The sequence below is a fragment of the Falco rusticolus genome, chromosome 6 (assembly GCF_015220075.1).
Source record: "Falco rusticolus isolate bFalRus1 chromosome 6, bFalRus1.pri, whole genome shotgun sequence".
NCBI classification, from domain to species: domain Eukaryota; kingdom Metazoa; phylum Chordata; class Aves; order Falconiformes; family Falconidae; genus Falco; species Falco rusticolus.
The window spans coordinates 77,869,947-77,884,663 of record NC_051192.1 but is presented as its reverse complement, the minus strand read 5'-3'; the positions used below and the strand labels follow the sequence as shown (position 1 = coordinate 77,884,663).

Below are 14,717 nucleotides of genomic sequence, written 5' to 3'. Positions count from 1 at the left end.
TACCATTCTGAATAGCAACTGTTTATTTTAATTATTATACTGTACAATGACAGCCCTATAGCAAGCTCTGTTTGAGCTCTTGGAAAACCTTTTACTTTGCCTAAACTATGGTTAAGATTGAAAAGAAGCAAGTCCTAGCTGATCTGCTATAGTGCCACTGCCATAGAAAATCTGAATATATTATCTTTTCTCAGGTATGTGAAAATGGGAAGGAGAAAAGGAAAAATTCCATAACTGTTGGGTAGATTAGTTAATGTAAGTCACGTGTGGCTGGCAGAAGTGAGATACTTTGAGGGTGTAAGTATTCGGAATGAGCATCTTGCCAGGTAATTACTTGATCAATAGTAAGCTAGCTGCATTCAACTTACATCTTGATACTTAACCAGTACAAAGGAGACTGTTACTGGGGCAAAGCTTTGATCTCGGTCTCTTTTTGATCTTAGGACTTTGATTTTTTTTTTTTTTTTTTTTTTTTTTTTTTTTTTTTTAGATACCTGGTTTTAAAAGCGCCAGTACTTCTATGGAACAGTATTGCCATATTAGGTATCTTTTTGCTAACTAGATGCAAGAAGAAATTTTAGCATTATTTTAAACTGTAGGCTGCATTTTGAGAAGCAAAAGGTGGGAGAAGGAGGGTGGGACTATATTTCCTCTAATGTCATTGCTACTGTTAATGCTAAGTGCCAATGGAAATAGGCTGAAATTGCAGTTGAGCAAAAGCTTTCGGTGTGAAATTCTTAGTGGAGTTACTTCTCTGTTATACATTAGAAATCTAGACTTAGCCCTTTCATTTAAAGGACAAGTATTCCTACCTGTTCCCTTTAACTATTTGGATGCTTCCTTTCATTCAAAATAGATTGTGTAGTTTCTTTGATTTTCACCATAGGCTGTGGCTTATCTCTAGGCTTATTTCTATAGGCTGTGGCTTCCTTCAGAAAATATCCAGTTGTTCTGGTATGGAGGTCCTCCATGGGCTGAGTGTGATTATCTGTTCCAGCATGGCCCTCTTTACCAGGCTGGGCGGGATGTCTGCTCCATTGCCTGGAGTAATACCTCCTCTGTTTCTGAGCTTGGTGTCTGCAGGGTTGTTTCACGCTTCCTCTTGTTCCTCTCTACTGTCTGGTATTTTCCCCTTTCTTAAGTATGTTTTCCCAGAGGGGCCACAAGCTTGGCTGCTGGGCTCAGCTTTGGCCAGCAGCGGGTCAGTTGAAGCTAACTACAAATGGCTGGGTCCAGCACAGGGCAGCCTCTGGTCTCTCATCAGAGAGGACATCCCTTCAGCCCCCTCTGCTACCAAAACCTTTCCATGTAAACCCAATACAAATAGTGTTTCCTGTGAGGAATCCAGCATTGCTTCTTGGTCTGTACTTGCACACTGTTCAGTAGTGTGCCAGCAGTTTTCTTTACTCTGTTAATGGACACCAGCCCTGAGAGGGTGACTGCTCCTTTAAGTTTTTGTGTTGCTTCAGTGTTGGTTCAAATTCATGGAATAGCTGTCGTAAGCAGGTTCAGTTTCTTCTTCTGTTGGTACATGAGTACCACTGTAGGAATCAATTGGGCAGGTTGAGCATTCTAGTATTTTGGAGGGGTTTAGAAGTAAATTTTGAGGCTTTTCAAAGAAGTACCACTTAAGTTTGTGGATTATGTGGTCATGCCTGCTCAGAATAAATTAAATCCTAAACTCCATGATTATTTTAGTAATACTTTGGATTTATCCATAAATGAAACAACTTAACTTAGTTGACTGAGATCTGGGAGCAGGGACAGGAGGCAAAGTGCTCTCTAACTCAAACAAGGATGATGCAGGGGTCAGGGGAACGCTTAAGAAGTTGGAGGGAGCTACCAGGGAAAACTATGTAAGCATAATATGAGTAATGTCAGAAAAGACTTTGCAGCTTGTGACTTGATTAGGTGCAGTAGCAGTGGGGGAAAATATGCTGGTCAACTGGATATTTCTAAATTGTTTGGCGTGACTTATTAAACTGAAATGCAATTCAACTTTCACTATGACCTAGAAGTATCATGCTTCTACTTTTCCTATTGAGAAATGCCTATATCAGTGTTTTTGTCTTGTTTTTTGCTTAGCCATGTTTTTTAATCCCATATGTTCAAATGTGAAACAAAACTTTTAAGTTAAACCAGTTCTTACTGTCTCCTGCTTTAGCTGCTTCCTTACTTGCCCATATAGAGGCTTTTTATGAAGATGCTAAAAGAACTCGTTTCAAGCAATAGTGTAAGTTGTATTAGTACTCATTATTTCAGTTCATTGGCTTTGTAATATCTTCAGTCTTGCATAAAAGCATGGTTCACTTTTTTTTGGCATTTACTTGTATGCATACTAGCTTGTACAATAGACTGTAGATTAGAAGACCCAAGCAGACACTGAAAGGTGATCAAAGTGATGTAAGTGCAAAGTAGCAGCTCTGAAACCTGTTTTGTAGGAAATGATTGAGTACAGGTGGGTATAGGGTTTGTGTTTTGTAGTTGAGGGAGGAGTCCAAACTGATTGTAGTTGGAGGAGGTACCATAATCTGAGGTATGGTTGCATTGAGGTCCTGCGTTCAAAATGATTAGGGAGTAGGAAATAAGGTTGTCTTGCATTGAAAGTTACACTACTGTTGATATTGATCAAGGGTTGCTTTCTTTTTTGTGTAATGACCTCTGTGTTTGGCTGAAACCCAGGCTTTTTGTGTGTTCTTGTTCTAGCACTAAAAGCTTTTCAGTATTAGTTGATAAATAATCCTGCTATGAGAACAAGAGGTTTTGATTAAGCACTGTTCTTTGGTCTGAAGTTGATCATGTGCTCATGTTCTCAGGGGCTTGGATTCTTTCTTGTTTACACTGTGACATAAAGCAAAATTATTTTGTAAACTTTCACGGCACAGTGTGTCTAGAATCTTTAAAGATATTCTAGTTGGTTTAAAGCTAGTAAACAGCAGTACAGTAGTGTCCCAGTAAGGCTTGTGGATGGCAGATTTGTCCTTTGCTATAAGTGACAAGTAGAAGGCAACAGTGAGTGTATAGCTGTGCAATGTTTTTCTAGCCTATGCTACAAAGGCTTTATGCAGGGCAGGGAAGGAAAGGAAGTACTTGCTCTTTCCCTTACCCGTATACTGAATGATACCCAGCTGGAGGCATGCTTTTAAGTTAGGTTGATACTACTTCATAAGGCTCAGCCAGACTGTAAATTGTAAGCTCAACTACTAGTTCATTAGTATTCTCTTAATCATTGGCTGAGTGCTGGGTAATATGCTGGAAATGAGGTGTAGATCGCTCTGTAATCGGTTGGGGTAGAAGGAAACTTTAGGTAAGAACATAAAGATCTCTTCTGTGAAAGGTCTAAGTCAACTGATGCTTTGAAGTTGTGTAAGTGTAGGTTGATGTTAATGGCAAACCATATGTGGTTCAGTAGTCTTAATAGCACTGTGGAAATACAGGATGAACTAAGGTAGAATGGACGCCTTTGGTTTTAGTCTTTTCAATCTTGTATTTAATGGGACTGGAGTTGAGGTTGAAATGAGAGGAGGAGTGCTGCTTCAACCATGTATCTACTTCTAAATGTTATGCATCACTTCAGAAGACAGGCATATTCCAGAGGAGATGTGGATGCCTGTCTAACGGTCACAGCTGGCAGAAGATAATGAAGTAACACAAGCTTCAGACTCCTGGTCGTGATAAACATACATTTCCTGTATGGCTAATACCTAGTGGGAGTCTTAGTACACTTAAATATGTGCAGGTTAATACTTACCTTGCTATTAGTCTCTAAATCTATACCTAATAATAGAGCCTACATAATTTGAGTAGTTTTATAAGCGATATTTTAATATCATGTTTGAGTCTGCAGATGGAAGCTTATCCTGTAATGAACGATAATAGCATCTAACTGAATATCTGTAATGAGCAGCACTAATAAAGTTCTTAACTCTTTCAAGATGGCTAGGTGCCAAATTTTAAGGTTAATGAAACAATTTAAACTATGAAACTCCCTCATTCATATGGAAGACCACACATTGTATTTCTGCATATAGAATTTGGAAATAAGTCTGCCTAGGTTGTCTCAGGTCTAGCAATCTGAAAACATTGTTTTGGGAAGTTCAGCATGCTTATCTGAGCATATTCTGTGACTAGGGTTTCTAGGAAAATACAGTGATCCTGTTGGAGCTGTAACTGAATGGGTTTGCACTTTTGTGCACAATCTCCTAACTCCCTTAAAGACTTTGAAGGAGAAAACCTGCCGAAAAGTGGAGAATGATTTCTTGAACTAGCTTGTAGGGCAGGAGAAACAGTAGAGGGTATTCATTCTCTAAGCTGTCCTCCTCAATAAGAAGTCTCTGGCTTGAGTGCTGTATTTGGTAGGCATAATAAAAACACTTTCCTGTCTAGTAATTAACATCTTGAGGAACAGCCTTACTTCTCTGAATCTACTTGATTCATGGAAGAACTCAAAGAAATGAAGCTACCTTTGAAAAAAGGTGGCTTCTTCTAAAGATAAAAATCAGAATGAAATGGGGAAAACAGAATGTAGAGGTATAAGAATACTATTTCCAGTTCTCTAAACTTACTGCTAAGTTGCCAGAGTTCTTGCTGTTAAAAGTAAACTCAAACTTTTCATACTCGGACTATTTAGTCTCTGAATGTAGTCAAGCTTTTTAAGCTGCTTGTTTATTTCAATCTAGCTCTTAAATCCTAAAAAACCTGAATGCAGAAACCCAGCTTAACTACTGATGTGGTTGGTCTACAAAATCTTCATTTACTTCTAGTGAACTTAGTTGTTTCATATACCACTTGGCTTAGCTAAGAAGTTCTGTTCTTATTGTATGTCAGGCAGTTCTGTATTAGTGTGCAGAAGCTTACAAAAAAGCCTGATATTGTTGACTATAAATCAGATACTGGTGCTGTTTTTTATAGTGTCCTAAACACATTTTTACTTATTTATGTTTATGACTTGCTAGCTGAATAACCACAGCTGTTACAGGTTTTTTTTGGTTTCAAATTCTTGAATAGAGTATGCACTCCAAAGGAGGACTCTGGGGCAAATGACTCGCCTAGTACAACTAAAGGGGTATGGAAACTCTTCTTGAACCTTTTCCAGGAGAGGCGGCCTTAGTCTGGCAGTTGTGATGTGGTTATTTCATCTTGTTTTAATCACGTGTGGGTAGATACTGTTTTTGAATAATCGTGTTTTCTTGAAACTCAAGTATTTTTCCTGCTGCATCAGTATTTATAACCATTTCCTAGTTCATTCGCAAATCTTCACATCACTTCAAAGTTAAATTTCTAAGTGACTTAAACCTTTGAGTCAAAATACTTTGTAAAGTTGATGGTTTCTGTAACCTTGAAAACTGCTTTGAAATACTCAGTACTGATGAGTAACTAAGCGGACTTGCAGGCAGAAGCAAGAAGAAAGTAGACCTGGTATTTGGGCTTGATTACTTGAGTTTTACATTAGTCCCCGAAGTAGCTTGGTTATTGTTTGAGTAGCAGTGCTACAGAAGGGAGCTCTCACTTGGGAAAGGTGAGATGTTCCTTGTAACCTGTGCACAGTTTGCCTCCTATTGGAAGATGAGCACACAGATATGGTGGCCGATGGAAACTCTAATTTCCCTTAAAGTAAACCCAAATGCACGCATATAGTTAGTTTTCCATATAATATAACAAGTACAGGTTATGCATTTTAAATGCTGTGTTCATTAATATAACAACTCATTTGTGTTAAGTCAAAAATGTCATTATGGGTAGACTTCTGTTTTGCACTATAGCACATGATGTACTTTACAACTTGATTCTGGGCTTAGCGTATCCACCAGGCAAAGAGGTGGTTCTTATCTTAGATGATCAATTTCTTAAATGATTGACATAGAACATTTATATTGTAAAACAGGTGTTGTTAGCACTTTCAAGTATTTACCAAAAAGTTACTGTTTCAATTGTGTTTAAGCTCTGAGATGGTCCAAAATCATTAGTCCTTTATTGAAGCTTAGACAAGTCTTCACTTCTTGTATCGGCTGCAAGCACTTTCAGTTACATTGTAATAAATCTTTACTTGCAGATTGTGTGGGGAGTATTTTTCATCATTGTGGCACTGCTCTTCACTGTCTCTCTGTTCTTGTCAAAGTAAGTCTATTTCAGCATTTTTCTTAACTATTTAAACTACATAGTTTCTGCTGTAACATCAAAGTCGGGGGTGGCTTGCTTCAAGAGTTAACATGCATTTCTATGCTACGTTTTGAACTAGAGCTGCATTTCTCATCGTGATAGTATATATTGAAACTGAGCAAGATGTGCTAAAACAGAATCAAAGGACATAGTTCAGCATGGTTGTCTGTATGCTGCTGAAAACAGTTCTGATAGAGCAGAGAAATTAAGCTTCCTTAACATATATGCTTAATTCAGACTACAGAAGTATTCTTGAATATTGCTTGAATGAATCTTAATACATGTAGGTACTTCTTGGGCTAGGTGACAGGTGCTTAAATTCTTGCAGTGAATGACATGTATTATCCATTTTTATGTGCATTACACTGTAAGTGTTTCATGGTGTTGAAAGCAATATAGCCAGCTGCAGATCTGGTGGATTTCAATTAAGATTGACACTAACCAGAGGTCTCAAATGTTGGCATTTTAATTTTACAGACTGGGCAAATAAGCACTATAACTCAAACCAGAGAAAAGCTGAAATGCCAAGGAGATGCCGAAATCAATATACCTTTTTATAGGACAAGTGCAATAAGTGTGGTAAAACAAAGCATGTGTCCATGTAGATATGAAAAACTCTCAGTCTCTAAGCTTAGTTCTCAGTCTGAACTGTCTTTTTAAATTAAACTGAAGACAAAGTTCTGGGAGAACCATAGTACTTACCCAATTTTTTTAATTATTGCAGTTTGGACAAAGCTCTGCATTCAGCTGGCTTCGACTCAGGATTTATAATTTTAGGAACTAATCTGACTAATCCATTGAATATGCTGTTACCTGTTCTTCAAACAGTAAGTAAAAAACCTGATGATACACATATGTTCATGTCTATTTTCTGGTAAGCTGTCAAAAGGCAAACTACACTACTCCAAGTAATTCATTAAAACAAAATTGTCTAGGTGTGTGTTCTGTAAAAGCAAGGAAACTTCCTCGTTAACAACCTTTTAGTTATTAGATACTGATATGAAAATCTTGGGTGATTGGAAGCCAGTTGCTGGAGGAAGGTGGTGCTTGAAACCAGCTTTCATCTCATGAGAACATAGTGGCAATGGAGAATGACATCATTTTTTGTTATCATCCACAGAATAAAAGCAACTTTCTCCTATGTCCTACCTACATTCTAGTTGTTTGTGTACTTGATAGTTTGTCCCCCTGAAGTAAAATAAATGCACTTCATCACTTTTTAGTATATTTATTGCACCTTGAAAGATATATTACACTCTGCAGTCACTCATGTTATAGCAATACATTAGTCTTTGAAACAAATCCTGTTAACTTCAGTAGGGTTGGTAGGCAACAAGGCCACATACAAATTTGGTAATCAGTGATGGGTAGGCTAAGAAAAAGCCTTAATGTAAGCTAGTGCTTTACCCTTACCTAGTTGAGTTCTTTCAGTATTCTTGGTATAATGGGTTAGTACAATACATTGTTTCCTTGTGGTTTCAAATATTGTTGAACGCCTTAAGCTTGCAGTTTATTGAGAAATGTAGTGTTCAGCAGCAGTATTATCCCAAGCTGTTATTCATGTAAACATAAAAATCAAGTTTTAGACTCAAGTATGTTCAGAAATATTCACAAATAGAACGTCTACAGTCCTAAAATGATTGTTGCCACCATGGACTTCCTTCTAAATGTACTCTTAGAACAGAATTAAGTATTTCTTGGCCTAAAAATGTATAACACTTCAAAATTAAGGCAAGTATTAAATTAATAAAAAAGCTTAGTTGCATTCACAAACAAATTGTGTAAGCTCTATTAGCAGCAGGCTAAAATAGCTGTATTTGGTGCCAGTTATGTAAAACTTTTAAATGGAAGGACTTGTGCTACCTCAGATGCTTTAAGTACAAGCTACTTATTTAGCTTGTAAGTGGGGGAAGAGCTTGTTTTCTAATATGAATATTTTCTTTTTAACTGCTTGTGTTCTTTTTTTTTAAGGTTTTTCCACTCGATTATATTCTTATTACAATTATTGTCATGTACTTTATCTTCACTTCAATGGCTGGGATTCGAAATATGGGTATATGGTTCTTCTGGATAAGGGTAAATATGACTTAAGAGTTTAGTTTATGATACTCAGTGAGATGTTTAACAAATAAAAATATCAAATATAGTCATTATTTATGTACTGCTGCATAAATACTGCATGTTGCAAATAGCATTGCCTATATGTCTAACAAGTGTTAGAATCCCATTGTACCTTTCAGAAGCCATGGAAATTTTGTTCTGTTTTGCTAAGTTATCAGACCGAAATGGGTTTTTTAGTTTGAGCAGTACAGTCAGCTGACTTTCAAGTGTTTAATCAGTGGCATTCTGGCTTCTGACTTCCCTTAGTTAAAGCCACAGGAATCTGATATATTGGAAGTGTTAGTGAACTTTATGGTCAAAATCTGAAATGTGCATGCGGTCAGTAGTGCTTGACTTGCTTTTTTGGGTGGCAAGCAAGTTTATCTAGCTTGGTAAGAGTTAAACAGCACAGTGATATGGCATATCTAAAATGATGCAAATACATGTTACTGTATTGAAACAGCAGCTTTGTATCCAACAGTATGCCATTCATGCCTACGATGCGTGGTTAATTATTTCTCTGCTTCTGTGCCTGCTTTCCCTTTAATTCTGTCACCCTTTCATGTGGTAACATCCCAAAATTGTGAACAGTGGCCTGGAGTCCTTGCAATGAGTTGTGAGATTGGCTGTTTGTTTTGGTCTTCTGTCACTTACCCCTCAGCTACCAGCTTCTTTGCCCTGATATGTTACTCTGGTTAAGCCTTTGGGGATTACTGGATAGGGTAGTATCTAACAGGGTAGCCATGAAGCATTATGTTGTTCCCTGCAGTGTGAAGTGGAAAAGATGCCACCATATGGTATGCAAGTTTTCTCAGAGCCTGAGAGTACTCTCTCATAACTCCCTTCTCTGTTTCTAGATCTGATTGGAGGTGTAGTGATAGATGACACCTCACCTTGACCAAAGGTCACAGTATTCTTTGACAAACCAAGGCACAGTTTGTTTTCAGAGATAGACAATGCCAATTAACTGTTGCTACCAAGTGCTGGTGTATAAATGTCAGGGTCACTAATACAAACAACAATTAACTTGTGTGAACAGCTGTGTCTTGAAATTCAGGTAAATACACCTCAAAACCTGTTTTGACTCACTGTAATTAAGTTGCCAGAGGATCATTCTAGCAGCCTGTAACTTCTGTCACTAGCCTTAAAGCTATTACTTGAAGACATTTAAAATCCTCTTTTAATTCAGGAAAAAAAATATTTATTATGTTAATACTTGTTCTCTGTTTTTTAGCTTTATAAAATCAGACGAGGAAAAACTCGCCCTCAAGCACTTTTGTTTCTCTGTATGATACTTCTATTGATAGTTCTTCATACAAGTTACATGATCTACAGTCTTGCACCTCAGTATGTAATGTATGGAAGCCAAAAATACCTGGTACAGGTGAGATGTAATACTTTATTTTTTAAAGAAAAAAATATCTTACCTTCTGTATCAAAAATGTACTGTTTACAGTGATTTTTAAAGCCAGGGCCATTCTCAGTTTTGAAGACTCTCGCAGCCAGGTTTTTTAACTACTAGTATATCTCTTGGTAATACACAAGCCAGAAACTGGTTGTACTACATACAACACAAAATAATTCCTAGGTCATCTTTGGACAGTGTAAAACTTTGAGTATTGCTTCATTTGATAAGGTAGCTGTAGGCTTCTACTAGATTTTGTACTGGTATGCCTAGGCTGCTCAGTGACTGCAGTGAGGATTAGTTTCAGTGTGTAAGGTGGTCTGTGGACTGAAAGCAATGTTATTCTGCAGTTCATAGTAATTATGTGCATATTTGTGAGAAACAACAAAGATGAGTTGGTACAGTAGGGGATAAGCAGAATGAAACTGAGTAAGTGCTGATGAATCACGTTTCAGGCACTTTGAACTGTCCAGCTTCATGAAACTCCTTGCAGTTTTTGTTCTGTGAAATCTATAGAATTAAGTTGTTAATATTAGTCTCTGCTTTTGTTAATGCATTTTTGTGTACTTCAGGGGTTTTTGTGTTTTTCATTTTCTGTACCTGAAGGCTTATAATTATGTTATTTCATCTTAGTTTGAGTGGAGGCCTGCATACTTGTGGGGAAGTCCAAAGTTACACATCATAGGGACCTTTTATGGATAGCTGTTTACCAAGGTCTGGTATTCTACAGGTGTGGGCTTTGTTAGCTCTGATCTTGCAAATGCAGAGAGCTAACTAGGTGATGAACTGGTTGCTCATATTCAGGCACAATGAAGTCCAGACCTTTTGGTGTGCTGTTTGGGGTTTAAGCGGGTGGAAGGGTGGGAAGGACAATTTCATTAAGGATCCTACCAAGCTAACCTTTAAGCCTATCAGTGACCTGAGGGAAAGAATCCTTCATGATAAAGCTTGCAGATAACATGAAAGATTGAAGTGAAAAGCAAATAAGAGAGACTGTAGCTAGGAGTTTGTTTTCCTTCATGAATAGGATGGCGTTGTTTCAGTAAAATAAAAAGTGGGTATATTGAGAGGGGGCAGAAACATTGGGACTCAACACACACTTGCATGTTAGCAGTTTATAACAAATAGCATCTGAACATAAATATATAGTTTGTAATGAAAAGGGTCAGGAGAATGGATCACAGCATTAGGGAGGCTGTGCTGTCATTCAAACAGCTGTTGAAATACGATCCTGGTTAGCACTGCAAGGAGTAGCTGGAATGGTTGAGTAGAGCTAAAACTGTTCATTTAGAGGATTAAAACCATGTTATGGTCAAGAAAGGCATCTTGTGTCTTTGAAATGGGACATAAGCTAAAAAGCTGTGTTTTAAGCGTTTTAAAGTGCATAAAATAACTTGGGTAGAAACTGTTTCATTGTTAGAATAACAAGAAACATAGAGTATGCTGGTAAACTATCTGGACTTCTCCAGCATACCAAGTAAATACAAGGTTTTCAGACAACATCCTCTCAAATAATCTTTTATAATGTACCAGACACGTTATCTCTGTCTGACTACCCTGATAACTGATGTTAAATTTCTGTATTTTGAGATGAGGAGAGAGATGGTGGCAGAAAATGTAGAGGAGCAGCAGATTTTTCTGTGGATGTTAGCTATGAAGAAGTTCTGGAAAGTTATGAATTGATTATTATGGAACTCAGGAGTGGCCTGGAGCATAGACAGGAACTGGAGAAGTGAAATACATTTTTGTGCACATGACAAGCTTCCTGATGATGAAAGCTGTATGCACCAGTTTGCTTGCACACTTTAGATTTTCATTGCTCACACAACACAGTCAATTTCATTATTTAAAGTAACACCACTGGTAACCAACACTGTATAGAACTAAGGAATAAATAAGCAATAATCAAAGTCAGTTTAGTGGATGAGTAGGCTGTATATCAGTGACCTGTATGTTAGAATCTGGTGGGTCATAGAAAGGCAGTGTATAAAAAGGAATACTTTCCCTTTTTCTTTGCTCTACAGTACTTCCCAATTTCGTAACCTGTCAAACTAATTTGTACCAGAAACCCATAGTGATGCATTAGACAGGTTAGAATCCTGTTTGGATCTTTAACTGTTTCCTTTGGAGACCGTTAGTCTTGACTTTTTAACTGTGAAGTGCTTTGACTTTTCCTGATAACTGCATATGTGTAGAAAAATGAAGCTTTTGTGAGGCAATTAGTGTTAGCTAGACCTGGGCTACTTGCTTTATTTAACTCTTTGACCATTGGGGTATTCAAAACACGCGTCCCCATTTAATTGAAAGTTTCTTCAGCTATGATGTCTGTAGAACTTCTAAAGTTTATTTTGGATACGGTGCCGTTACCAACTGAGGTCCTGTGTAGGGCTTTGGTTAACTTGCATAGCTCTTCAAACACCAAGGAACGCTTGCTTTCATCTCTTAAGACAACCTGTGTAACATCTGCTAAACAGCTGTGAGTCTTTGTAGCCTTTCACAAAGGTGAGGAGTTCTGTCCCCATACAGGCCTTCCTCTCAGCTTTGTAGTAAAAACATAACTTCGCCCATACTTGAGTGTAATTTGTATTTATGTTCAGTGAGGCCAAAGGGTTTTTTCTTCCATTTGTCTGAAAGATGGACCACTGCTTGCTGATGTTTCTACCTAGTGGACCTGTAAGACTTGAGTGATTCAGACCAGAATTAAAAGGCCAACATTTGCCGTAGGTGACACTTAATACTTTTCCCCAGTTGAGGGCCAGAGTAGCATTGGTCACTTTCCTTCCTCAGCATTCACATAGATGATTCAGAGGAGTGGAGCTAAACTGCAGGACACAGAGTATCTCTGCTGTCATCCAGGAATGCAGAAGTATCCCTTAGATCTGTTCACACACTTTGCCATCTTTAAGTTCTTGATCCTGAACATAACCAGGAACAAATGTGTAACAGGGTACAATGTGTAAAGGGCTAACCCTTTATATGGTAGCTTGCTATTTTCGTAAGTGCCTGAAATCTGTCAGCTTTTGAAGCACATAGTGTGACTGTATTTGGTTTTGTCTCCTGCTTGTCCTTGAGGCATCCTGCTTTCAGCTTTGGACTGGATACAATAACTGGAATGCTGGAGTATTACTCTGACAATGCTCATACTAAAAGTGTCTGAGACTTGAGTGCTGTACTGCATAATGCCAAGTAAATTATTTTGAGGAATTGTCCTGTAGACACATCTCTCTTGTCACTTACACATCTTTTCCGTGCCCTGTAGGGCAAAAGGGGCTCTACCTCAAGTGCATGTTGCTAATACAAAAGGTATGAGATGACAGCGTTAAGGGCAAAGCTCTCATACCTTTTCTGGGAAATCACTACAACTTGGGTGCCTCTGATGTTTCTCCTGCTGTGTGCGTTGGTATTCAGGCACAACTTTTCATGTGTGAGTTAGCTTTGTGTAAGACTTTTTTTAAAAAAAACAAATACTTGTGCAGTTTGTTTTGTGTAATACTATTCATATATTAAAGAATCTTTAATTTGAATGTTAAAATTTCTATCTGTGTGAAAATGAAAATGGTGTTCAACTGATCAGGTTAATGAGATGACCATTCTTAACATGGCAAATGTGGTTCTTCTATTTTATTAGGAAGGGTTTATACTATAAAATCCTTTACTTTACATCTTTGGCTTGGAATATGTTCCATTTTTTTTTCATGTCTGTGTTGTGAAAAGGTGGAATATTTCCAGTGCTCCTTGACAAGGTTTTGCCTTGTGTAGGAGAGAAGAAAGGATTGCTAGGGAAAAAAGAGGTTGGGTTTATGACTCTAAGGTACGCCCCAGTGCCTTGAGCTTATGAAAGCATTTGGAGTTGAATCCAGATATGTCAGAAGTCTTAAATTACAAAAGTGTTCATGGAGAACAAGAATGATATCAGACCTGGAAAAAAGCATAGATGTTATCAAATGAAATCCACAGGTCTAGCTATTGTTGCATGTTGTATTTAAAATTCCTACTAGTTAAAAAATAAAATGAATAAAGATAAGGATGCCAAAACTTTGAAGTGGCAAAATTCTGATCATTCTGTGCTTTTTGTATGTCCCTGTAAAATTCTACAATCTATTAATGCTGTTCTCTTGAGAGAAGCACACTGAGCAGTGTAAGTGGTGATGGTGACAGCCAGCTGGAATACCCCCTGGAGATGGGACACTGTTAAATGTACACTGAATAATTGACATTTCATCTTCTGTTCTTATCCTGTTGTTTCTATCTATACGTTGTCCTCTTACTTTGGTTCCACTTTAGTTCCTGGTTCTTCTGCCTAATCATTCTCTTATTTGGATCAGTTTCTTTTAAGACTGTGGTGGCCTCCATGCTTGCCTGTGTTTGCATGGAATGAAGTGAACTGCTTATACAACTGCTGCTTGTTAGGATAGACACTTGGTTGTTTCTCTTTTGAATGTTCAGAGTGAAAGCTGAATTTGCTTAATATTGATAAACCTTCTCACTTAAGTTGTCAGAGAGACTTAGTTTTATGGGCTGGCTTGTGCTGATTTCTGGTAGGTTTCAAGAGAGATTTTCTACAGCCTGAAGGAGAAAAGATGTTGACCCTTACAGATTTCTTTAGAGGGTCTCCTGTTTAGGAAATCATGAGGGCTACAGTAGCAAGTATGAGAGCCTTTGAAGTGAATTACTGTATGAAGAAATCAGTGTAGTACAGAGGATTTGCATTGGACTCTGATAAAATTATTCGCTGATTACTCAAAAGTGTCATATGTAAAGAGTTCATGTAGTCTCTGAAAGAGTCAATTTTTAAAGATTTGAGACACATAAACAGGTATATACTGGGTTTCCAGTAGTTCAGCATCATTTTTTTTCTTCCACTCTGGCGATCTTGAGTATATTGTTTACTATCACCTGGCTTTTAGGATAGAAGTAATCTGTATTAGCTATCATTATGCAAACCTGACGCTTCCATGGTGTTATCACCAAAGTTGAATTCCAAATTCATTTTATGCACAGTTAGAAGGCTTAATTTCAGAGACGTTTTTATTTTTACAGGTCTTCAAAAAGA

The 14,717-nt window shown here is 37.7% G+C and overlaps 1 protein-coding gene across 2 annotated transcripts in view; it reads left to right on the top strand.

Annotated features, from left to right (window-relative positions):
• The window catches only part of LMBRD1 (LMBR1 domain containing 1), an 80,182-nt gene that overhangs the window by 49,503 nt on the left and 15,962 nt on the right, over positions 1-14,717 (top strand). For both annotated transcript variants that reach the window (XM_037392159.1, XM_037392157.1), the window contains exons 10-13: positions 6,053-6,117; positions 6,884-6,986; positions 8,131-8,235; positions 9,494-9,643. In XM_037392159.1, the coding sequence (XP_037248056.1) occupies positions 6,053-6,117; positions 6,884-6,986; positions 8,131-8,235; positions 9,494-9,643 (423 nt within the window). The remainder of the gene's footprint in view (positions 1-6,052; positions 6,118-6,883; positions 6,987-8,130; positions 8,236-9,493; positions 9,644-14,717) is intronic.